General features: G+C 33.1%; 1 protein-coding gene across 2 annotated transcripts; it reads left to right on the top strand.

Moving 5' to 3' along the window:
• The first annotated feature begins 407 nt into the window (after positions 1-407).
• Positions 408-21,152, top strand: LOC106789378 (metabotropic glutamate receptor). Of its 2 annotated transcripts, none has more exons than XM_014753531.1 (6): positions 408-1,057; positions 3,025-7,130; positions 9,570-10,399; positions 14,601-14,713; positions 15,965-17,096; positions 20,820-21,152. In XM_014753531.1, exons 2-6 carry the CDS (start codon positions 6,583-6,585, stop codon positions 20,966-20,968), a joined length of 2,772 nt encoding a protein of 923 aa, XP_014609017.1. In that variant the 5' UTR covers positions 408-1,057; positions 3,025-6,582; the 3' UTR covers positions 20,969-21,152. The 2 variants fall into 2 exon arrangements, with proteins under 2 accessions (XP_014609017.1, XP_014609016.1); XM_014753530.1 differs by having other exon boundaries at positions 2,793-7,130.
• Positions 21,153-24,286: the final 3,134 nt, after the last annotated feature.

Here is a 24,286-nt window from a genome sequence, read left to right as displayed (position 1 = left end):
GGGGGGGGGGGGGGAGAGGGAGGGAAGAGGGAGGGAAGGAAGGGTTCTTCTTCGACGGTGAGAGGCACGTCACGGCGTTTAACCTATCGTTCGTGAGAATGTGCAAGCTACATATACGTATATAGGGTGGGGGGTGGCACTGGTTCTTGGAAGTGATGCTATACTAGTGATGGTGGGAATAGGGGGGGAGCAGGGGGGAGCAGGGGTGGAAGTGGGGGAGGGCGTAGAGAGTAGCTCCAGAGAATGGGGTGGGGATAGATAGAAGCGCGAAACAGTGGCGCGAGAGTGAGCTTGGTATTGCGATATAGGACGAACCAAAGAGTGCGCGAGAGAGAGAGAGAGAGAGAGAGAGAGGGTGGGTGATAGGGTAGGGAAAGTAGTGGGGGATGTAAAAGGGGCAAGAGGGTAGGAAAGGCCGGCCGGCCAGTCGTGCTGTGGCGGCAACTTGGAGATCGTCGTTGACTTGTCCGCAGATTTTTCCCCGAACGGCGATGTTTCCAAACAAGGAGAAGGAGGATCCTTTGGTTCGTCCTGTCGACAATTTTCGAGGACGACGGCTCGTCGAAATAACGGGGGATGAAACTTCACGATGGACGCACCTCGATGAGCCTCACCGAACTACCACCCTGTTCTCTACTGTCGCCGTTTAGGAGGAGACCAGGACTGATAAACTCAACGAAATTTAAGGAAGAGAGAAAAACAGAGAGAGAGAGAGAAAGAGAGAGAGAGAGAGTGGAAGAGGGAGGGAGGATATTAATAATAATATTAATAATAATAATAATAATTAACGCGACACCCTATCGGGAGAAGATATTAACGTTTGTTTAATTTTTTAATTGTTTGTTTGTCTCTCACTCTGACTGTCGTCATTTGAAAAGTCGATTTTTATTTAATTCGCGATTTACGATTACATCTCTCGACGATTATCATTCGCGAGTCCACAACGCCTACGAGAAAGGGATGAGAAGAAAAGAGGGATGATGATGATCTTCTTCGCTGAGGCAGCAGCTGCAGTTGCACGGCAATCGCGCAATTTTCTTTCGCGACGGTTTGCTTGGTAAACACACAACACGGGGAAGGAGAGAAAAAGGGAGAGACAGAGAGAGAGAGAGAGAGAGAGAGAGAGAGAGCAAGCAAGCAAGCAAGCTAGATATAAAGATATATATATATATATATATATATATATATATAAAGAGAGTGAGAGAGAGTAACTTGTTTTTCCGAGCATCGAGTCATCTCCTCGCGCAAGCATCGTCGAGATTATCGATTCGATACGTATCATATTCCAACGTGCTATCGTCGGAGGCTCGTTATTTCGACTTTCATTTTTTGGAGTAAAATAGATAGATAGATATAGATAGATAAACACGTAGAGAAAGAGAGAAAGAAAGGGATAGAAAAAGAAAGAAAGAGAGAGAGAGAGAGAGAGAGAGAGAGAGAGAGAGGGAGGGAGGGAGGGAGGGAGGGAAAGAATGTAAAGTAAATCACGGTTAACTTCGAATATCTGTATGCGTGCGTAAGTGCATGCGTGCATGCGTGCGGTGTGTTAGTTCGACGATACATTTTTCATTGAATTTTTCATTGAACGTATGTGATTTCTTTCGTGCGTGTTTAATGATTAGTTTAGAGGTAACAGATATTATTATTATACACCTTTGACATGTACGATTGAAAGAGAAGAAAAATAGAGAAAGAGTGTATATGTGTGTGTGTGTGTGTGTGTGTGTGTGTGAGAGAGAGAGAGAGGTATGGATGAAAAGGAAACGCGTTATTTAGGTCAGTCAGCGATTTTCGTGGCCGAGTCTTTGAACGTCCACCCTTGCAAGAAAAAGAGAGAGGGTGCGAGGTTGCAGCAAAAGAAAATCGAGGGTTGATGTTAAACGGTGTTTCCTAGAAAAGAAACTTAAGAGTAGCTTGGTAAAGAGAAAGTGAGAGGGAGAGGGAGAGAGAGAGAGAGAGAGAGAGAGAGAGAGGGAGAGGGAGAGAGAGAGAGAGAGAGAGAGAGAGGATCTCACAGTGTAACGTGCTAGGTTTTCAAATTTGTGTTTGTGTGTCTATCACCAGCACCCTCCTTCTTTCTTTCTTTTTTTCTTTCTTTCTCTTTTGGTCTCGTTCCTTTTTCCAGAACGACCTTCGAACTTTTATTCACTCTCATCACGCCTTGCAACGCGATATTTTCTCACCTTCTTAATATAAACGTATGGAAATATAAATAAATAGGGTATCTCGAAGTTGGTGTTTCTAGATAATTTCGAAGTTGATAAACGCGTTTGTGCGTTTGTTCATAAGTTATTAATGAACACATTGGTTGTGTCAGGTTAATTATTTTCTTTTTATATTTATATAATTTATATTTAATTCTTATTATTATATAATTAATTTATATATTATTAATTCTCAATTAAAATATGTATATATATGTAAGAAATTATATATTATATTACTATAATAATTTTATCTAATTTTTTTTAATTATATTTTATTATAATAAAAATTATTTGTTGCCTTCTCTTTTCTCTCTTGTTTATCTCTTTCTCTTTCTCTCTCTCTCTCTCTGTTTCTTACTTTTGTTCGGAATAAAAAATCGCAGTTAGGAGAATCAAGATTCTCGAGGTTAAATCTTTAGCTGGTAATTTAGCGGATTGAAGAACGGCCGCTGATACGGACGTGAGACTTTTATCCTTCGGGGAAAGAGAGAGAAAAAAAAAAAAAAAATAAAAAGTTTCGTTCTCTTTTTCTCTCATTTTCTCATCGTTCTCTCCCATTTCTCTTCTTCCTCTTTCTTAGAATAGAAAGAGTAGGAAGAAGAAGATAGAAGTACAAGAAGAAGAAGAAGGGAAAAAGAGAAAGAGAGAGAGAGAGGGAGAAGATTTGAAAGAATTTTTTTCACCTTGCGTGAGAAAATAACAAGTTGCTAGTGGACCACCACCACGAACAGTAGGAGGAGGAGGAGGGGGAGGAGGAGGAGGAGGTCAAGAAGCATCGTGAAGAGATATTGATTGATTTGTTTTTGTTGAAACACAGATCCTTCTTCACAGATAACACACACAGAGAAAAACAGAGAGAGAGAGAGAGAAAAGAATAGAAAAAAAAAACACCCAAAAAAGAAAAATAGAGCAAGATAGAAAAAAAAGAAAAACGAAAATAAAGAGAAAGAAGAAATATCATCAACGTTTAAGAAGAATGTGTGTCAGGACACTTGATACTCGACATTTATCTCTCGTGATTGGACCAAGGATACGTTAGAAGTGTGTTGTGTGTGTATGTGTGTGTAAAAGAGAGAGAGAGAAGAGGAGAGAGAAAAAATAGACAGAAATAAATAGAAAAAAACACAGAAAAAAGGGTAGAGACGAAAATATGTAGACGCGACACGGATCATTTATTATTATACACGCATACGTTATTCGATATATATATATTTAATTGACGACATTTTTCTGTCTCAACCAGAAAAGAAAACAACACGATAAGAATAAAAATAAGTTAAAATAAAATAATAAAAAGAGAAAAATTTGTGTTACACTTGTGGGAGGGGGGAGGGTGGACGTACTTCTATTGGTTTTAAGGACTAACCGGAAATACGAAGGATGAGAACGAGACCAAGGAAGAAATATCTCGACAGGATAACATCGATTTGCGAGCATCGTAGAGGAAACGGATCAACGGTTATCGATCCTAGTTGTCTTGTCTCGTTCTCGCATCACCGAACCCATTCTGGGACACTTCTCTTTATTCTCCTACGAGTTTACCTTCGATCAAGGATACGAGGATCGATTTGTTCGAAATTTATTCGAAAACATTTAATAACTTATTTCAATAGCAACAAATTATTATTATTATTATTATTATTATTATTTAATATTATATCGTCGTAGAGAAATCGTTGCTGCAATTAGAAAAAACTTTCTTCCTAGTCGAATAATAATCGTTGGAGCGAATATTAATTCTTTCATCAACCATAGAAGAAAAAGAAGAAGAAGAAAAAAGAAAAAGAGAGAGAGAACAAAAAAAAAATGGTAGAAAGGGGAACATTTTCGTAGAACAGAAGCACAACCAGTACTACTTACTCTGAGAAAAAATGTCAACTATATAACCTGGTACTAAATCGCGTAGCTTGTATTTCGTTTTGAAGATTTACGAGCTGAGCAGTACGAAGAGTAGTGGGCTCGAGTAGTATGTTAAACGAGTCAAATCCAAGTTTTGAAGGATCCCAGCTAGCGTGACACGAATTAGAACTCATTTAGTAAAGTGTCGCCCGTTTTCAAGGGGTCGTGTGATAACTAGAAAAATAGAAATAGGAAAAGGGAAGAAAGAAAACGAATAAAGCAAAGAGAGAAAAAAGAAAAATAAAAAGATCAAAATAGAAAAAGAGTGAAAGACGAAGTTGAAAAAGAATTTTGCAGTGACCGAGGATTACATTAAGGAGGTGGGAGTGGGTACTAGGAGAAGGGGGAGGAGGAAAGGGGTAAGGGGTAGAAAGAGGCTTTTTCGATGTTGGTATTTCCTCGTTGAAACGAGAATAGATTAGGGTTCGGAGTTAAAAGTGAAATTTGTGCGATGAGGGGGTACGCGAGGGGGGGAGGACGAGGTGGAATCCGTGGGGGCAGGAGGATTCGAAGGTGGAGGAAAGTACGCTAAAATAGGAAGTGCTGAAAGCGTATCGTGGAAATCCGAATCCATTGCAGCGTGGTGGAGGAGAGAGAGAGAGAGGTGTGGAAGATAAAAAAGTTGGGGGTAAAAAGGGGGGAAAAAAGGGGGGCAAAAGAAAGGGATAGATAGGAGATAGTGAAAGAGTAATAGAGGAAGTGAAGCAAAGAAGAGAACGCCACTTCGCTGTTACGAGTTTTGCGTCAAAGAAAACGGGTCGGTGTTACCCGAGAAAGCAACACTTTTTCATCGATATATATATATATATATACACGTATACACACACGTACGTAGACGTATATATATTTAGGTACTATTTATGTATGTTGTATATAAAGAGGTAGAAAAAAGGAAAGAAAAAAAAGAAAAAGAGAAAAAGGAAAAGAAAAGTTTGAAAGGAAACTAAACTCAAGAGAAACACATTTTCTTGAAGAATCGTAAAGGAACCGTACGATATAGACGAGGTGGGGTGGGATGGGGTGGGGCGGGGAGCTGAGACCTGACTTTGGATAAAAAGTTCGACGCTCTTCTCCGAAAAAAAAAGATTTGATTCCGTTGAAAACTACTAGGAGGGTTTCGCGAAGTAAAGGAAAGAAAGAGACAGAGGGTTCTTTTCTTTCGATTCTTCCTTAAGAAAGAAGAAAGAAGAAGAAAAAGACAAAGTTCCGGTGACGACGGAAATGCCGAGGTTGCTTGCAAATTAGACGTCCGGTTTCGTACGAAGTATACGAGGATCCTAAAGGAAAGATCTCAAATGCATTATTAAGTCGACATTTTCTTCAATGAAATAGAAGAAATGACAACAAATTATACTTATATCGTATTGTTCATTTTTGTATCATTAAAAAAACGGAAAAGTAAATTGTACAGAAAATTTATTCGGTTAGTTTTAAACGGGGGGGTTAAATAGTTTGCATAAGAATCAAGATTATTCTTCGGGATTTCAAATCGAAGAAATTTGGTAAATAGATTTTATCAATTAAACATGAATATTATATGATGAGATTGGGGGGGGGGTACATAAACCAATTCTGTTTCGCGAAATTGATGCTTCGAAGAGAAATGTTCGGCAAGGTAATAACGTTTTCTCTCTTCTCCGTTCTTCGTTCTACTCGTTGAACGTATCGGCACCGCATATCCGGCTTTTGGATGAATAATTTTGCAGACAACTTCCGGGCTTTGATTGGAAACTTGGAAATAGCTAATGCATCCACGACCTAAATAGGCCTCACAGGATAGATCGTATTCGAAGCTTCCGAAATAACCTGTTTACCGATCTCGATCTCGATCTATCATCATCATCATCATCATCATCATCATCGATATTTAATATAACACAATTTGTATTCATTTATTTATATTATGAAAAAGAAGTGGAAGGTTCGTCATTAAATTGTAATCTTTTTCTGTAAAAAAAAAAGGATACAAAAAAACGTTTGAAGGTTTGCAAACGAATAAGAAAATATTTATGGAATAATACGCGAATATAAACTTCGTTTCAAAACGAAAAGAATATATACATATATATATATTTGTAAACGTCAAGTGTCTTTGAAGTCACGAAAACCTTAGTTGATTATTTTATTCGATCAGAAAGGAAGAAGAAAAAAAAAGAAAAAAAGAGTATGTAAAACATACGAAAAGCCTAAAAAAGTTGAAAGCAACGATAAAGAACCCCGTTTAACGAGAAAGATAAGAAAATTAAATTATTAAAAGAAAATCAAGGAATATAGAAAAAAAAAAAGAATCGATTCGAAAGAAAGGACTAATTGATGCACACACATACACGTATACGCACGCGCACACGCAAAAGAAAAAAAAGCACAGAGAGAAAGAGAGAATAAAAAAGATGCGATCTGTATGGGAGTAGGAAGAGAGAGAAAAAAAAAAAAAAGAAATTAAAGCTTAACGTTAGCTTTGATTTTCCTGATCAAAATGAGACGTTCCTTGTTAAGCACTGTGATCCTGCTGATGACGCTTCAACAGTTAACATCCATCAGTGATTCTCGACTACACAGCGAAAGGGAATCCGTTTTGATACCGGGCGATATCGTCCTAGGTGGATTATTTCCCGTTCACGAGAAAGGTAGTTCCGCGTGCGGACCTAACGTCTACAATCGCGGGGTCCAAAGGCTCGAGGCAATGCTTTTTGCGGTCGATCAAATCAACAGGGAGAGCAGGATATTGCCGGACATCATGTTGGGTGTACACATCCTGGACACTTGTGGAAGGGACACCTATGCTCTCAATCAGAGTCTACACTTCGTTCGCGCATCACTTTCAAATTTGGATATAAGCGTGTTAGAGTGTGCTGACAAATCAACACCGAGAGTTAAGAAAACTGCAAGTGCTGGTCCGATCTTTGGTGTCATCGGTGGATCGTACAGTTCCGTGTCACTTCAGGTAGCCAATCTGTTGCGCCTATTTCACATACCGCAAATATCACCGGCATCCACGGCCAAAGCTCTTAGCGACAAAACAAGGTTTGTTTCATTTTATTTCCTTATATATATATATATATGTATTATTTTCATTTTGTATATACACTTCAACCCTATTTGCACTATGTTTTAAAATCACGAGAGTGCGTGACAAAGTTGCTCACATGTATACGGTAACGGTACTATAATATTTTCAATATCATCAAATTGGTAACATGAAAAGTGTTCATTTTTCGAGACCTTTAAATTATATTGTTGTTAATAGTAATTTGTATCCAAGGGAAAATAAAATTATTTTGTTGACCTAGAAATAAATCACGTAATAACGAGACTCGTGTTACTTGAATCCACGTAACATATCACGAGTCTCGTGTTCTATAATATACTACATGGGGTTAATATTACGATTACAGATTATTATTAATGTGTGCCTGTTCAAATGATTAATTATTACTGATCAAATGCTTTCTACGAGGAACAGAAATTTGTCTTTTTTCTTATTCATCATCAACATCCGACTCTGTTGAGACAAATTCATTTGAAATCGTTTCGTTGGGACAGGGGAAAATGGATGAACGCAAACCAACCTATAGATTTTAATACTAATTACGTATATGTATATTGGAAACGATAGTTTAAAAATATTTTAAAGTAATCTTAAAATTATACAATTTTCATTTTTCTATTTTCGGAATAATATAACGACGAATTTCCTGTGGTCATTTTTAGAAATGGGAAAAAAAAGAAATAAAAAAAAAGTAAAAAATAAAAATCGATATAAACTCTCCAACTAATTACGAACAGTTACGTTGTTTCGTTGGCAATTTCAAATAGAAGGAGCGAGAGAGAGAGAGAGCTACTATTACTATTGCATAACTAAAATTACTTTCTTCAAGGTTTGCGTAAAGCGTCAAGCGTTCACACGAAGTTTCTTCTGAGAGAAGAACTCGTGTTAACGTCGAGGTAGTATCCTTTGAAAAGATCTTGGCAAAGGGTCAGAAAGAAAGCTACGTAATAAATCAAAGAACTTGCATTTTAATGTTTCGTTCAAGTTTTAAGTTTGAAAACTCATTTGATCGTGATAAATATCTAATCAAAATTTGTATCCAACATTTTCATCAATTTTCTTCGATTTTGCTTTTACATTTAAATGACAGGATTGTATTTTTGTATGGGCTAATGAACAATAGAAGTAACAATAACTGCATATCGCAGTTCGGTTATCCTCTTTTTTACTTTTATGCTTTGTACCCAATTGGAACATATTATTTTGTTGTCATTTTCATTGGTAAGGAAAGCTTAGGAAAGAATGGGGTGCTTTTGTAAGGTTCATATTGCTTTCGGTTTCATTAGTTATTCCTTGGAAAAGCTTTATTCCCAACTTTTCCATTTGTACTCCAACCGGTTTTTGTCTCCAAACGAATATTTATATATATACGTTACTATTATAGTAATATTAAATACTACTTTAAGCAGTATAAGAAAGAAAAGAAAGAATATTTTCATTAAACCCCAACCAACATTTACAATAGTCCAACGAAAATGAATTCACGTGTATCCTATGTGTATGTTTCTCTATGTCTATGTGTAAAAAAAAAAAATGAAGATTTCGCACCTCATTTAGATCATCATTTCTTTTATCCCTTTTAATTTACTTTTATTCTAATACACTTTTATCATTTATCTTATCATTTATTCCATCTAATTTATCACTATTATTATTATTATTACTTTCTTTTTTATAATATACTTAAAGTAATCATTTTTGCGATTCATAAAATATGATAGAATAAAGGAGACATTTTCAAGTCTAATAAGCGACCTCGTCAGCAAAAAGAAAGAAAGAAAGAAAAGAAAAGAAAAGGAAAAAAAAAAAAGAAAACGTTTCTAATGTCGTTACTCCTGACGAAGGAAAAAAAAGGGAAAATATAGAAAGAGAGAGAGATATTATATCCAGGAAAGGTCTCTTCATCCCTGTTAGAATCACGAAATTGCTTGCTAACTTGCGTTCTTACAAACGAGACTCCCCCATTTTTTTTCCTTTTTTTTTCTTTTTTCTTGGAAAGCGAGAGTATCGTCGTCGTCGTCGTTGATGGTGATGGTATATATCGATTGATAGGAATATATCTACTAGGTTCTATCCGTATCCTGTGTAACCCAATTTGTCCCAAGGGTTCGATCATGGACCTTAGAACCACCCCCCACCTTGCTTTTCTCTTTTTCTCTATTTCTTCGGAGATACTTCGATGTCGACCCTCGAGACATCGAACAGAATTGCGTGTGGATCGTCAATATACTTCACAACACGTGCTGATCATTAAGATGATATATTTTATTTCTATTCTCTCGGGAAAGGGGCTTTAGTATTTTTATTTTTATCTTCTTCTTTTACTCTTCCTTTTTGTTCATCTTTTTTTTTAGAAAAGAAATGGAATATATATATATATATACATAATACATAATTGTCTTACATTTGTACAGGTTTGATTACTTTGCAAGGACAGTACCACCGGATACATTCCAATCGATCGCATTGGTCGATGTCGTGAAAAGCGCTAACTGGTCTTACGTGTCGACCGTTTATTCTGAGGGTAGTTATGGGGAACATGGGATCGAAGTGTTCACTCGCGAAGCGATTGAAAGAAACGTTTGCATAGCGGCTGCAGTTAAAGTACCAAGCGCAGCTAACGATCAAATATTCGACGATATTATTCAAAGATTAATCAAAAAATCTAACGCGAGAGCTGTCGTACTTTTCACCCGTGCCGAAGACGCCCGAGGAATTCTCGAAGCAACGAGAAGATCGAATTTAAGTCAACCGTTTCAATGGTTGGCCAGCGATGGTTGGGGCAGACAATTGAAATTGGTCGAAGGATTGGAAGACGAGGCGGAAGGTGCTATTACGGTCGAACTCCAATCGAAAAATATTCCAGAATTCGACGAGTACATGGCGTCCTTGACGCCGGAAAACAATTACAGGAATCCATGGTTCAACGAGTATTGGGAAGAAGTTTTCGGTTGCGTTTTAAATGAAAACACCAAAACGCAAAATCCAATTGTCCATACTACGATACCACCGACCAATGGTTTTAGAAAAATTTGCAATCCCGAACTTAGATTGACAACTAGCAGGGGATACGAACAAGAATCTAAAGTGCAATTCGTCGTTGATGCCGTTTACGCGTTTGGAATTGCCCTTCACAATCTTCAACGTGATCTTTGCGGTGAGAATCAAGGATTATGTCCAGCGATGACCAATTACGATCGCGGTGCATTCTACAGGGATTACCTTTTGAACGTTTCCTTCGTAGGTAAGCTCAATATTTTTATATTATTATTATTATTATTATTTGATTTTATATCTATTTAACATAGAGGGTTAAATTGAATTTGCGCAATTTACAACATGATAATAATAATAATAACAAATGACTGTAATAATTTATTCGATATAACAACGGATAGATATTTGTCGACAAAATTACTGGTAACACTTGCTTCGTAAGATGGATCGATCGATCGCGTGTTTTAAAAAAAGAAACAAACGTTCGTTCCGCAATACTAATCGATCATCACGTATCCTTGGACGTAGTACTCGTTAAAAAGGAAATACATAGTTATCTGCGAATGGAAATCGTCCCCATAAGGAATGGAATTTATGTTGGATATATCGTTAAGGTATAAAGGCGTATGGTTAAGGACTAAGTTGGATTTTGAAAAAAAAAAAGAAAAAAACAAAGAAGGAACATTTTAATCGAGGTCAAAACTTTTGATGGATAGTCACGACGACGCATTGAAATATTCACGACACGAATATTTTTCTTTTTTTTTTTTTTACGCTCAGATATACATAGGTGGTTGGGCTTAATGGGGGAAATTGGATTTATCAATATTGAATTCGGTAATCGCTTGGAATATTTAGTGAAAAAAGAAGAAGAAAAAAACAAAAAGTAGATCGAAGAAAACAACAATTAGATATTTTATCCGCGATATTATGACAATCAATATGCGTAGGATTTTATTTTTCTCTCGAGTCGATTTTTTTGTTTTTTTTCAATAATACACGTGAAAGGGGTTGGTTGACCAATTTGGAGCCTAACGCAAGAACGAACATTTTCTTTCTTTTTCTTTTTTCTCTCTTTTTTTATATAATTAAAGGGTAGTATTAATATTTATAGAATTTTGAATATATCCGATTGAAATGATCAGTAAAAAAAAAATAGAAGAAACTTGGAATAGTTTACAGTACAAGAAAATGAGATTGTTGGCAAGGTTTAGGTGATTTTTCGATAATTTATTAGTTGATTTAATGCGCGGGTTCGGAAGAAGATTATATATAGGTATATACATATACATATATTATTAAACGGAATATCTCGAATTGGATCGGACTCATCCGTGGGCAGATATACATACCAACTATCGATTCGTGTCACTTACGTATATACACGCGACGATATCGCACGAAATGCGCAAGAGATAATGGCTCCCGCGTTTATTCCTCGCCGAGCTGCGTTTTTAGGCTATCGTCAAAACCTAGAACACGTCGAGTCAAATATTAAGGTCACGTCTCGGTGCAGGTACTTTCGGTGATAAAGGGAATACGATCCTTTTCCGCGGAATCACTTTTCTTTGATCTCTTTCTCCCCCCCCCCTTTTTCCTATCTTTTCTCTCTTTCCCGACTCGATAGCTTTGCATAAAAATTCCTATTATTATTTAAACTTCAATAGCAGTAATATTATCTCCTTCGCATAAATGGATTTTCTTAATGTTTGTAGGGTATATTTATTTCTATTTAAGGGGTTACATGGGTTTACACCGGGAAAAAATAGCATATTTTCAACAATTTTTTTTTCTATATAAAAAATGGAATTCTTATTCAAACTTTTTATAGTATTTAAGATACATATTTAAAGAACATTTTCTGAATTTTTGGTTAAAAAATATTTTAAACTCAGCCATTGCGACGTCATTTCCGGTGACCCCACCGAAAAAAAGTGTTTTCGCGTTGACAGCAGAACTTATAAACGGTGGTGGTTTTTCTGTTGAAAAAATAGGGTCTTTTAGTGAATACTTAAAACTAGAAACTGGACGAAGGAAAAAGAAACAAATTAAAATTTGGATTTTTGGCAACGTTTGTAGCAAGAACATTCAAATTTCGCTACAATTTGCACCACATTTTGGTTTCTTAAAATTCGATTTTATGAAAAATAAACAAAAATCCTTCGTTCAAGTCCTTGTCAATAGTATCACGAAGACGTGTAGCAAATTTCACGAAAATCGGTTAAATAGTTTTCGAGAAATCTTGACAACCGACTTTAGAAAAAGCGTTTTGAGAAAAACGCGTTTAAAAATTTGAGTGCTGGTATAAGAACCATTAAAGAGTGCAACTTCCCAAGGCTCTATCTTTAAAACTACTACTCCTATCGACTTCAAAATTCAATACAATATTCTAGATGAGTTGTAGAATTTAAAAAAAAAATTTTTTTGAAAGTCCCAAACCCATGTAACCCCTTAAGTATGATACAATTGTCACAAAAAGAGGGAATGAACCATTAAATCTTTTGCTCTTTTTTAATATTCGATTATTTTAGATCTAGATAGAATAGAACGCTTATTTTAACGTACTCAAAGCAACATTCAAGTTATCATGGCCGATATTTTGTAACACCCAGTATATATAGACCTAAGTACGTACACGCAATTCAGCCAATCATTTCACACCGATTAATTAGTAAGCGACGATTTACTTTGACTCCCATAGCGTGACTTGCTCACTCTATTATATTAGCTTCACGAGTAATACAATAGAACGAGGAAATTGCGTTACGCGATGTCCGTCTATTTAGGTCACCGAACGAGAAGATCTATCTCCACGATATTTTCGGATATAAAGGAATACTTTATGAACCATCCAAGAAGACTACGATCAGGTTTCTGATCTATCTTCTGTGTGTGTGTGTTTTTTTTGTCTTTTTTTTTCTGAAACATACAATTTCTTTATTCTTTTTTTTTTGTTAATCTCAACATCGTAAACGAGTTTAGTAACGCGTGTTTGATTTTATCATTTTCTATGAATATTATTTAATAAAATCGTGTATTTTAAAAAAAAAGAAAAAAACGCACAGTTATACGTTTATAATTGTATTCTTATTTTCATTGTTTCGAGAGAAAATATTGATCGATATTATGAATCATATACATTTTACGCAATATCATTCTTTTTCTATAGATATTAAAAAAACTGAGTTCTACGAAATTGATAAGGTTTCCAGGTCATAATATTCTTAATGGATGGTATAAATGAAATTTTATTTCTTTTGTTCGTTCTTTCCTTCTTTCCTCTCTTCCCTCCTTTTTTTTTTTTATTATCTTTTTTCTTTAAGTGACAAGAAAATGACGTGAAAAAAGAACGCATTACTTTAATGATATCAAGTGCATCATGCGTTTATTACCAATTACCATTTACGATTAATATCAAAGATCACTGCACGTGCATTAGATTCGTTTAGTGATATAGGACATTCTTTGATTATACAAAAAAAAAAATATACTACGAATCAATAAAGTCATCGACTTAACAAACGTTTGAAGGTCTCAATAATGATTAAACGTTCACAGTTTATGAACATTTGTCTCACGTGTGATTAATCATCCATTCATTCCTACTGATATGCGTTAACTAATTTTTGTAAGTTGAATGATCAACAAAAAAAAAATAGATTTAATTCTAATTACAAACTGTTCGAATAAAAAATATATTCGTATATTAAAAAATATAAAAAATTGGAAAATATTTGTACGCTTTTAACTGGCGATATTAAATACGAATTAATAAATAAATAAAAATAATTCAATGAATGATAACTGAAAAAAAAAAAGATATTTGAATATTAACACGCATTCATTACCGTCTAGGTCACCGGTGACCTCAACACGACTGTTAGTAAAATTACATAATAATTAAAGTAAATATCGATTCTGATTAAATTTTTTAAATAATAATCTGATCGAAAAATAATATTGGGGAAAAAAATGAACGTAACAAAAAGTTTGCGAAGTTTGAAAAGAAAATAATATGTATGATAATGTAATCGAAATAGTTTGTAATAATTTAAACGCATTAGGTTGAAATTTCCAAAAATTAGATGATTGTGATTAATTTACATTCCGGAAAAATTGACAATTAGATTAATTCGATTCTAATAAAGGGGAAAGTATTTCAATTGAATTTGGAGAAACAAACAACACAGTGGGCAATGGATTATTCCACTGAAATGACTAAATTTCAAGGTATTCTGAAATAAATTTTCACGGTGATAAAGAGAGTTATCTCTATGCTGCCTTCAGGTACTCGCAAAAGGATAACCGCTTTTCACAAGCCGTCTCTCAACCGATATACTTTCAAAACCCATTCGTTGCAGCTTCACGGAGTGTAACTTGGCGATATTACTTGCCATTTCATGAGCCAACCAGCCTCGAGGGTATTCAGATTTTCAGTTATTTTCTAGATTCAGCTGGCAGCGAGGTGAAATTCGACGAACACGGTGACGGCTTGGCAAGATACGAGATCCTGAATTTTCGAAAATCGAATCTCAGCGGTAACGACGGCTATCACTATCGGGCAAGTAAACAAATTCTAAGAAAAAAAAGAAAGAAAAAAAAAACAAAAGAAATTAAAAAAGTTTTTCTCCTATAGTTGAACTTCGTTCGTTCCTTCCTTTATTCCCTTTACAATTAATTAACATTCGTGAAAATTCCCGAGGAATGAGAAGTGCCGTTCGTAGATCCTACGTTTAATTCCCTTTCTTCGAATTACTTTTGTAAAAGTTTGCATTCGAACCGACACGAAAGCTATCATCCATCTCTCTCTCTCTCTCTCTCTTTCTCTTATTGTTTCCGTTTGAAACTTTCAAGGAATTGTTTCTCTTTCTTCTTTATTTTTTTTATGAAAAAAAAATTATCATTTATATAGATATAGATTAATCATAAATATATCGAAAAGTTAACGTATTCGTGTTTCGATGAAGAATCATTTGATTAAATCTAATCTCAATTTTGTTCTCTTACCATTTCCGTTTAACAAAATACGAATTCTTGTTATGTTTAATAAAAGCTATTGCTATAGTTTCATTCTGTTGGCAACTATTTTATCGGATTAGCATCAATTAATTTACGATTACATTCCCGGTTACTGTTGAAACAAATATTTCAACAAAAGCGTCGTCGTACCAACAGTGACGATATTTATTCGAGCCACTGTAGAAAGTTAATTACGAGATAGAATATCTTCTTTATTTCCAATAAAGCCATCCTTTCCCTTCCAAACAGAAAATACAACAAACTACCACCTAGCACCCCAGAGTTAGCTACTATAGTTTGTTAGCTACCCCTCGAGCAATATTCCAAGGAACAATCGAGTTTGTTTTAATAGAACGTAATAGCGAAGAGAAAAAAAAAAAAGCAGAAAAAAAGAGAACGCTTTTTTATTTCCATATTTTATAGAATAAACTTTTTCTATTATAATTTGATATACGGATATGTGTACAAGGGTTTTGTTTTAATATTTACATTGTATCCGTTGACTATTTTTCTCTCTTTCTCTCTTATTTTACTTTTTATTCAAATAATACAATACATTTTCCTGAGAGGATATAAATTTCCGATAAAACGTAAAATCGCGAATTAACATTTTTCTATTTGAAAAGAAAGAAAGAAAGAAAATAAATAACCTAAGTGTTTAACATTATTGAATTTCCATTGAATATATCCGGTTTATTATAATATAAATTCCATATATCAAAAGAGAGAGAGAGAGAGAGAGAGAGAGAGAGAGAGAGGGAGATGGAATAAATAAAAATAAAAAAGATTTCAGGTGGTTGGAAAATGGTACAACTCGTTGGACATACAGACGGACGAATTGGTTTGGGCACGAGGAACGAAAGATATACCAATTTCAGCATGTTCTTTACCCTGCGAGCCAGGTATGATAAAGAAGCAACAGGGTGACACTTGTTGCTGGGTGTGCGATCAGTGTGAAGAGTACGAGTTTGTATACAACGAGTACACCTGCATGGATTGCGGGCCAGGGTCGTGGCCTCACGCGGATAAAAGGGGTTGCTATAATTTACCGGTGAAGCATATCAAGTGGAGTAGCGCTTTCGCGATAGCACCGGCAGTGATCTCGTGTCTGGGTATAGCAGCGACCTTAGCAGTGGCTTGTCTTCTGTTTCAACACAGGGACACTCCAGTGGTTCGAGCATCGGGACGAGAATTGACCGTGGTACTTTTGGCCGGTGTTTTGGTCTGTTATTTGAATACGTTTTTATTGTTGGTAAGGCCGACCACGGTTACCTGTGTATTACAAAGGTTCGGTGTCGGGGTGAGTTTTAGCGCGGTTTACGGTGCACTTTTAACAAAGACCAATCGAATAGCCAGGATATTCGATGCAGCATCGAGATCGGCCGTAAGACCACGTTACATCAGCCCAACCTCGCAAGTTTGCATAGCGGCAGCCTTGATAGCCTTTCAGATCGTCCTTACTCTTATCTGGATGGTCGTCGAACCACCGGGTACTCGATATTATTATCCCGATCGCAAACAAGTCATATTGAAGTGCAACATACAAGACATGAGCTTTCTATTCTCTCAACTTTACAATGCAATATTGATTCTCGTTTCTACCGTCTATGCCGTTAAAACCCGCAAAATACCGGAAAACTTTAACGAAAGTAAATTCATCGGTTTCACGATGTACACCACCTGCATTATCTGGCTCGGTTTTGTACCGATTTATTTTGGAACTGGAAACGCACACGAAACACAAATCACAACTCTATGCGTTGCGATAAGTTTAAGCGCGTCTGTTACTCTCGTATGTCTTTACGCTCCGAAAGTTTATATAATTGTCTTCCAACCGGATAAAAATATACGTGGAAAGATTTGCATCAAGAGCAACACTTTGAAGAAACAAGGTAGCAGTGCCGGTACCTCGTCGGTTACGAAATGTGAGTATCTATGAACTTATTATATGTATCGTCTATGTTCAATCAAATATCATTCATTTACTTTTCTATCTTGTTTTTTTTTTTTTCATGAAAAAAAGTCATTTTGTTCAATTTACAGTAGATTCCCGTATAACTTTTAAATAATCGTACAAATGTTTATATTGTCAAATATTCAAAATATTGCTACTATTGTCTTCGTATAAAGTAAATTCTCGTACAACACGTTATATTATAATAAGATGCTTTCATTATCGATATTTAAAAATAAAATTTGCATTAATTATATGCATTCTTCTTATCTTTATATTAAAGATATATAATAATAATTTAATATATTATTATATGCACTTCTGGTCTTTATCAAAATATTACAAATGTTATCGGTTAATTTTGATTGAACGTAAACGATATGTTAGTTTTGCATTTCATTTCATTTCATTTCATTTTATTCGATTCGTTGTTCGAAATTACTTTAAATTTGATATTACTCGATTTCTATTAGATTCGATTCAATTTTCCACCTTTTATTTCTATTTCGTTATCTCGAATTAGACGCGTCGACGCTGTCCAACATCCTTTCTCGTTATTCGAGATCGTAATATACGATAAAAAACGATTTTAGGTCAATCGATCGTCTATCTTCAGCGAACTTAACCTTTTATTATTCCGATCGTTCAATTTAACGAAGTGCATCGACGTTTACAACATTTTAGTAAACTCTGAGGCTCTCTCTCTCTCTCTCTCTCTCTCTCTCTCTCTCTCTCTCTCTCTCTCTCTTTTCTCTCTCTTTTCTCTCTCTCTCTCTCTTTCTCTCTCTCTTCTCTCTCTCTCTCCTATGTGAATCTGTCCGAGGATAATTATAAACCCTTCACTACCACCACTTCCTCCTCCTCCTCTTCCTCCTCCTCCTCTTCCTCCTCCTTCTACAAATTTGTTTCATCACGATAATACCTCTCGGCCTGTCTACGATATATCGAATTTTCCTTTTATTATTTAATTCAATTTACACGTGTAGAAATAAATAATATACATACATACGTGTAATAAGTGAACTTAAATGGATCGTTTATTTTGAAAATAGTTGTAAGTCCATTTTCTATTGTTCCGAGAAAATTAAAGCTTTTGTATATTGGTTTAATTGAAAAATATTCATTAATTATATCAAGTTTGACAATGTTTCTATTATAATTTATCGATATGCAATTTGATTTTATTAATACATTACTTTTAGGCTAATTTTACTGGAATAATATATATTTACATACTGCAAATGGACTTACACCACTTTCAAAATTAGTCAATTGTAAAAATCGTTTAATTTCAATTTTGAAAAATCAAATATATCTTAAAATATATTTCACAATATTAATCCACTTTTGTAACGACGAAACATCCTAAGTATTCGCTGTGTTAAAAACGTTAAAAAAAAAAAAAAAAAAAAAATAAAAGTAAAAAAAGAACAAATGATAATCTTAATGCCTCGCTACGACGACGCACGGTTTTGTCAATAAAAGCGTGACCTATTTTTTATGTACTGCTATAGTCCACACGTTTTTCTCCCCCCCTCCTCCTCCCTTTCTCTCCCACCTTCCCACCCGTCGAGACGAATCTAGCGCTTTTTTTCCTTTTCTTTTTAATCAAAAACTTTACCAAAGTTCACAATCTTTCCCTTTTTTCGATTCGTTTACTTCGATCAAACTTTTTTCCGGTTAATATTTCGTGAATATGAATTCTCGTATATATTTTCAGGGCTGGGGGGGTGGGGGGTGGAGGAGGGATGTTTAATTTTATTTACGACAAAAATAATTAATAATAATTTTGACAAATATATATACGTAATGGGTGTATATTTGAAAAAGCGAAGACAACGGGAAGACAAAAATTAGTCATACGAGCCACGAATTATGATGAGAGAAAAACGATAATGAGAATACTCGGCAGTATGCCAAAACGCTTTGTAACTGGTACTCTTTAATTAGACTGTACAGAATATAGCTCTGTCTCTGTCTCTCTTGTACTATTTACACATAAGTTTAAATGTATTACTTGGTCAGCTCGTATATTATTACGATCGCATTCTATGCATTCCATTTCAAATTCCGATGTGGAAATTTTTCTTTGAAAAGAGAAAGATGACGACGATGACGAGTAGGAATGAATCTATTGGACGAATCAAGATCTCGTTGAGTTCGTTTAAAAAAAAAAAAATAATAATAATATGTATAATTAATTATCGTAATATCTTGCGGTGATTAACAAAAATAAAATAATTTGAAGGGTTTTAACGCGAAACTTAAATAACAATCAACGTACCAAAATTATATTTTTAGATACTTCTTTTTTCCTTTTCTTTTTTTTGTTGCGACACTTTTAATCTTCTTATCTCGAGTCTAGTTCCCTGTGCTACTTACAATGAATTATTTATTTTTAATCATTCTCGTGTGTGTCGAATATAAAAATGAAATATCGAGAACGGAGGAGTAAAAATAATTTGGATCGATAGTCGGTGATGTTAAATCGTACGTTTAAAAATATATATCAATCAAAATCATAATACGCGATATAGTAATTAAATTATTATAATTATATTCACATGTACAGAAAAAGAGAGAGAGAGAGAGGATTTCCATCTTATATCATTCTCTTTATCAGAAATTTCATGAATATTTATTAGAAATTCTAATGACTTTATAAGTGAAAGGCAATTTGATACTGTCCGAGTATTATCTTGTAAGATTAAAATTACTTGATCAAAGTTACATTATGCGCATTAATAAATATACTTATAACGAACCATTCAAATTCAATTTTCTTCTAATCTATATAAATAACAATAAGATAATCCAACTCGATAAAAATAATAGAATAAGTTTGGAAAATATATATATTGTTTAATAATTGAATTAAAATGAAAACTAAAATATTATATTAATATATATATATATTAGGGTGAATCAAAAAAAAACTTTTATTTTTTTTTTGGATCTGACACACAAAAACTTGTTGCTAGGCACCTTTAGAAAGTACTCACCCAGTATGGGCTCTTAATTTCAATAGGAAGATCCTCCTCAWCGCGGTTTTTTATTTTTTTCTCAGTCCAAYAGAAAAAAATTCATATYTCCTCATTAATTGATTATACAAAAAAATGTTTTAATCAAATTTTGTAGGAAATTCAATGTTCTACAAAAAAGGTATCTTATGTTTTTTTCGTAAACCTCACTATTTAAAAGATATTGAAGATTTTAGTTTGATTATTTTAAGACAAATTTCATTTTTGTTTATGAATTTTGTTACTGATTGAGTAATAATTATTATCGAATGAGATGCGCTGATTCTTGTAGGAAATTTAACGCTCTACAAAAAAAGTTTAATAGATAAATTTGAAAAAGTTATTAAAAAATTATTGAAATCAGAAAGCATTGGGATTCGTATACGAATATCTTTTAAACGGTTGGAGTAATCAATTAAACATATCAAACCTTTTTTATATATATATATATATATAACCATGATCATTGTTGTCGTTATTGTTATATATACTTATGTATGTATATAAATGAATATTATACGTATATACGTATATATAAAAATAGATCCATGTATATCTACACGTATATAAATAAAAAAAATAAAAAAAAAAATATATATGTGTGTGTGTAATTGTATTAATTGACAAATATAAATCAAAAAAATCCATGTTATCAGAGAAATTTGGTGTTTCAGATACTGCCTGCGAATTAGTAAGCGAAAGTATGCCATTGCAAAGTGCACTAACAGCAGCTGTACAAACTTCAGTTGGTGTAACGGAAATTTCGCTAGCACCGAACTCGTCTAATCTGCCGACTAATAACGAACAGGTGGCACAATTATAAATAAATCGACTAGCCAATTCCTTCTACGTACGAAAATAATCTATAATACGTGTGTGTGTGTGTGTGTGTGTGTGTATGTATATGCGTGCGTAGGCATATGTCGATATATGTCATCTTCGATATATTCGATCAATTTTGAAGGCACGTTTCCCGACCAAGTGATCGATGTGTTTATAAAAAAAAACTAAACAATATTCCAACGTAAATTAATTTGAATAAGAAGACTATGGAAGAAAAAAGAAAGAAAAACAAAGGAAAAGAAAAGAAAAAACTTTACGAGCCTGTGTGTGAGTTCTATTAAAAAACAAAATATTGAAAAAACATTCAAAGATACAATATCAATCGATGTTATCTTAAATCGTGAATTATTTAAGTACAAAATATTTCATAATATAAATAATATTTCGATTGGGTGTATGTGTACGTATGCGCGCATGTGTGTGTGTGTGTGTCGTTTCATTACAAATACTATTATCTAAATGGAGTTATGATATTAACATTATAATTTGCGTAATCGATTAAACCTTGAACAGATAACATTCGTACGAATGATTTCTCGTATTTTGCGTCCTGAATTTTCATCACTATTGCTACACTTATCACCGTATTAAATACAAAACACTGTGTATATATACTACATATTATATAATATATAAAAATCCTGAAAATCATCGATCAATCAACCATGATCATTGTTGTCGTTATTGTTACTGTTATATATACTTATGTATGTATATAAATGAATATTATACGTATATACGTATGTATAAAAAAAAAATAGATCCATGTATATCTACACGTATATAAATAAAAAAAAATAAAAAAACAAGTGTGCATATTGCAAAAAAAAAAAAACTCATAGATAAGGTTAAAACAAAAAAAAGAGATAAAAAAAAAGTCAAATAATTCGCGGACATAAACAAATAAACACAGACAAATAATTGAATGAAGCCATTTAAATTAGCAAATTTTCTTTACAAGTATGTATAAGTAAACGATATAATAATAATAATAATAATAATAATAATATATAGTACTAATAATAGTAATATTAACACATAACACAAACGAAATCGTCGATGTTTCCTTTTATTATTAAAAAAAAAAAGAAAAAGAAAAAGAAAGAGAAAATTTAGCGTCGTTTGAAATTAAAAGTTCTATGAAGCATGTAATATATCTGCATATTATAAAAGAAAGAGAGAGAGAAAACATGCTCGAAATAATATCGAACAGTTTAAGCGTTCGCCTAACAGTGATAAAAATTCAAATTCTCGAGATACTTTTTCGTAAAAATATCAGAAAAGGACAATGAACATTCTGATATAATAAAGAGAGAAAAGTAAAAGTGGTGTGAAAGTTCCTTTTTTCGTCATTCATTCGAATGTTATCGAGTTTGCGATATGTTAGCAACTATTTCAAACATTTTTCATCTATGTTAGATATATATATATATATATACTTAAATATTTAAATAATAATCTTGTTACAAATATTTATATTTATTTATTTGTATATTAATTTATTTATTTCTAATTGTTTGTTAAATCATATTTTCGTGTATTTGTTTATTTAATATTGCCTAATATGTAATATATTATACTTGCAAAAGAAAAATGAATATAATAACAAGAGTTATTGAAAAAAAAAAAGCGAGCAATACAGAAGAAGATGTAGAAAAAAGAAAAAATATAATCATTTTTAAAGTAAGGTCACAATAAATCTTTCTTTTCGAGAATGATTTTTTTTTTTTTCTAAGCATTAACATTAAATCTATTTCGCATATATTCATACGAAAATGAATTTGAACACAAGTTTGCTAACGAAGAACGTCTGTATTTACTCGTTCGTTTCTTTTTTTTTTTTTTTTTTTTAACCCAAAATCTTATCGCATAATCGTCCTAATTGATTTCAACGCTGCTATTTATGTGTATTGAAAATTCTGCGATCTTGTCAATAAAAGAAACAAGAAAAAGAAAAAAAAAAAAGAAGAAAATAAAATGAAGAATAAATAATACAATTACCTGCGTGTTCTCGATCGAGTAATCAAACAAACAAAAAATGAAGGTAAATAATTAACAAATTATTTTTTATATTCATTCCATATCGTTAAAAAATACGGGTGAGTTATTCGGCAGAGATGAAATGTAATAAAATAATGAAATTGATTAATTAAAAATCTATACAATATTAACGCGCATATTTATTATGAACGTGTTAACGTTGATATTATTACAACTTCTCCTAATAATAGTACCATCTAATAAATAATTGAAATAAAAAAAAAATTTTTAATTCTAGTAAATTTTTTATTACAAATATTTTGTGTTACTTGTAAAAAAAATCAATAAAATTCATTCGAAATTAGATAAAAAATTGTAAATTAAATTATATAAGAAGCCGATAGACACAAATATATTCATTTTATCTATGCAACAAAACATGTAAATGATAAAATTGTAGAAAAAAAAAAGAGAAAGAAAAGAAAACAAGTTGATCAGTAAATGCATTATCTAATGCCTCGTCTTCAACGTCGTCGTTGTCGTTGTCGTTGTCGTCGTCGTCGTCGTCGTCGTCAAATGGAAGAAAGGAAGGAAAATCGTTATCGCCGAGCGTCTTCTTAAATAGATTTCACGTCGGCGAGAATAAACGCGTCATTTCCTGACTATCGAAGAGAGGGGAGTTTAGTATTCGCCATGTTCAACGTAAGTTTATGTACGGTCAAACATATCAATATTTATGATTTAAACAGTGGTGCTCATGAAATAGTTAAATCATTATCGATTCAATCAATCAGCAATACGAACAAAAAATCTTCACATAAAGAATATTATTTTCTTTCATTTTTTTTAAATAATCTTTTTATCAAAGTTTAAATAAATTAAATCTCAATCAAAATCTCTAAATTTAAACACAATTTTATTTTTAAATTAAAATTAAATTAAATTAAATTCAAATGACAAAAAATTGAAATACTAAATTTAATAAATTAATTAATAAAGAGTTCTTATTTATAAAAAAAAATTAATTATATTGATTATTATTATTATTGTTATTGTTATTATTTAAACAATATTACTTGAATAATTACAAAAATATTCTTTTTTTATTTTAATATTAAAATATTTCGTTTATTTTTCTTAACACAATCGATCAATGATGTACTAAATGTATATGAAAAAAGTTAATGATATTCATTAATTATTTTAGGAGCACCGAAAAGCACAGACTTTTCTTATCTTTACGCAATATACTTTGAGTTGAGCGATAATAACAAGTTAATTCTCAAGGCAATTCGTTCATTCTGAACATCAGTCGATC

The sequence above is a fragment of the Polistes canadensis genome, unplaced genomic scaffold (assembly GCF_001313835.1).
Source record: "Polistes canadensis isolate GaletaPanama2010 unplaced genomic scaffold, ASM131383v1 scaffold_181, whole genome shotgun sequence".
NCBI classification, from domain to species: domain Eukaryota; kingdom Metazoa; phylum Arthropoda; class Insecta; order Hymenoptera; family Vespidae; genus Polistes; species Polistes canadensis.
This window is presented reverse-complemented; position numbering and strand designations above follow the sequence as displayed.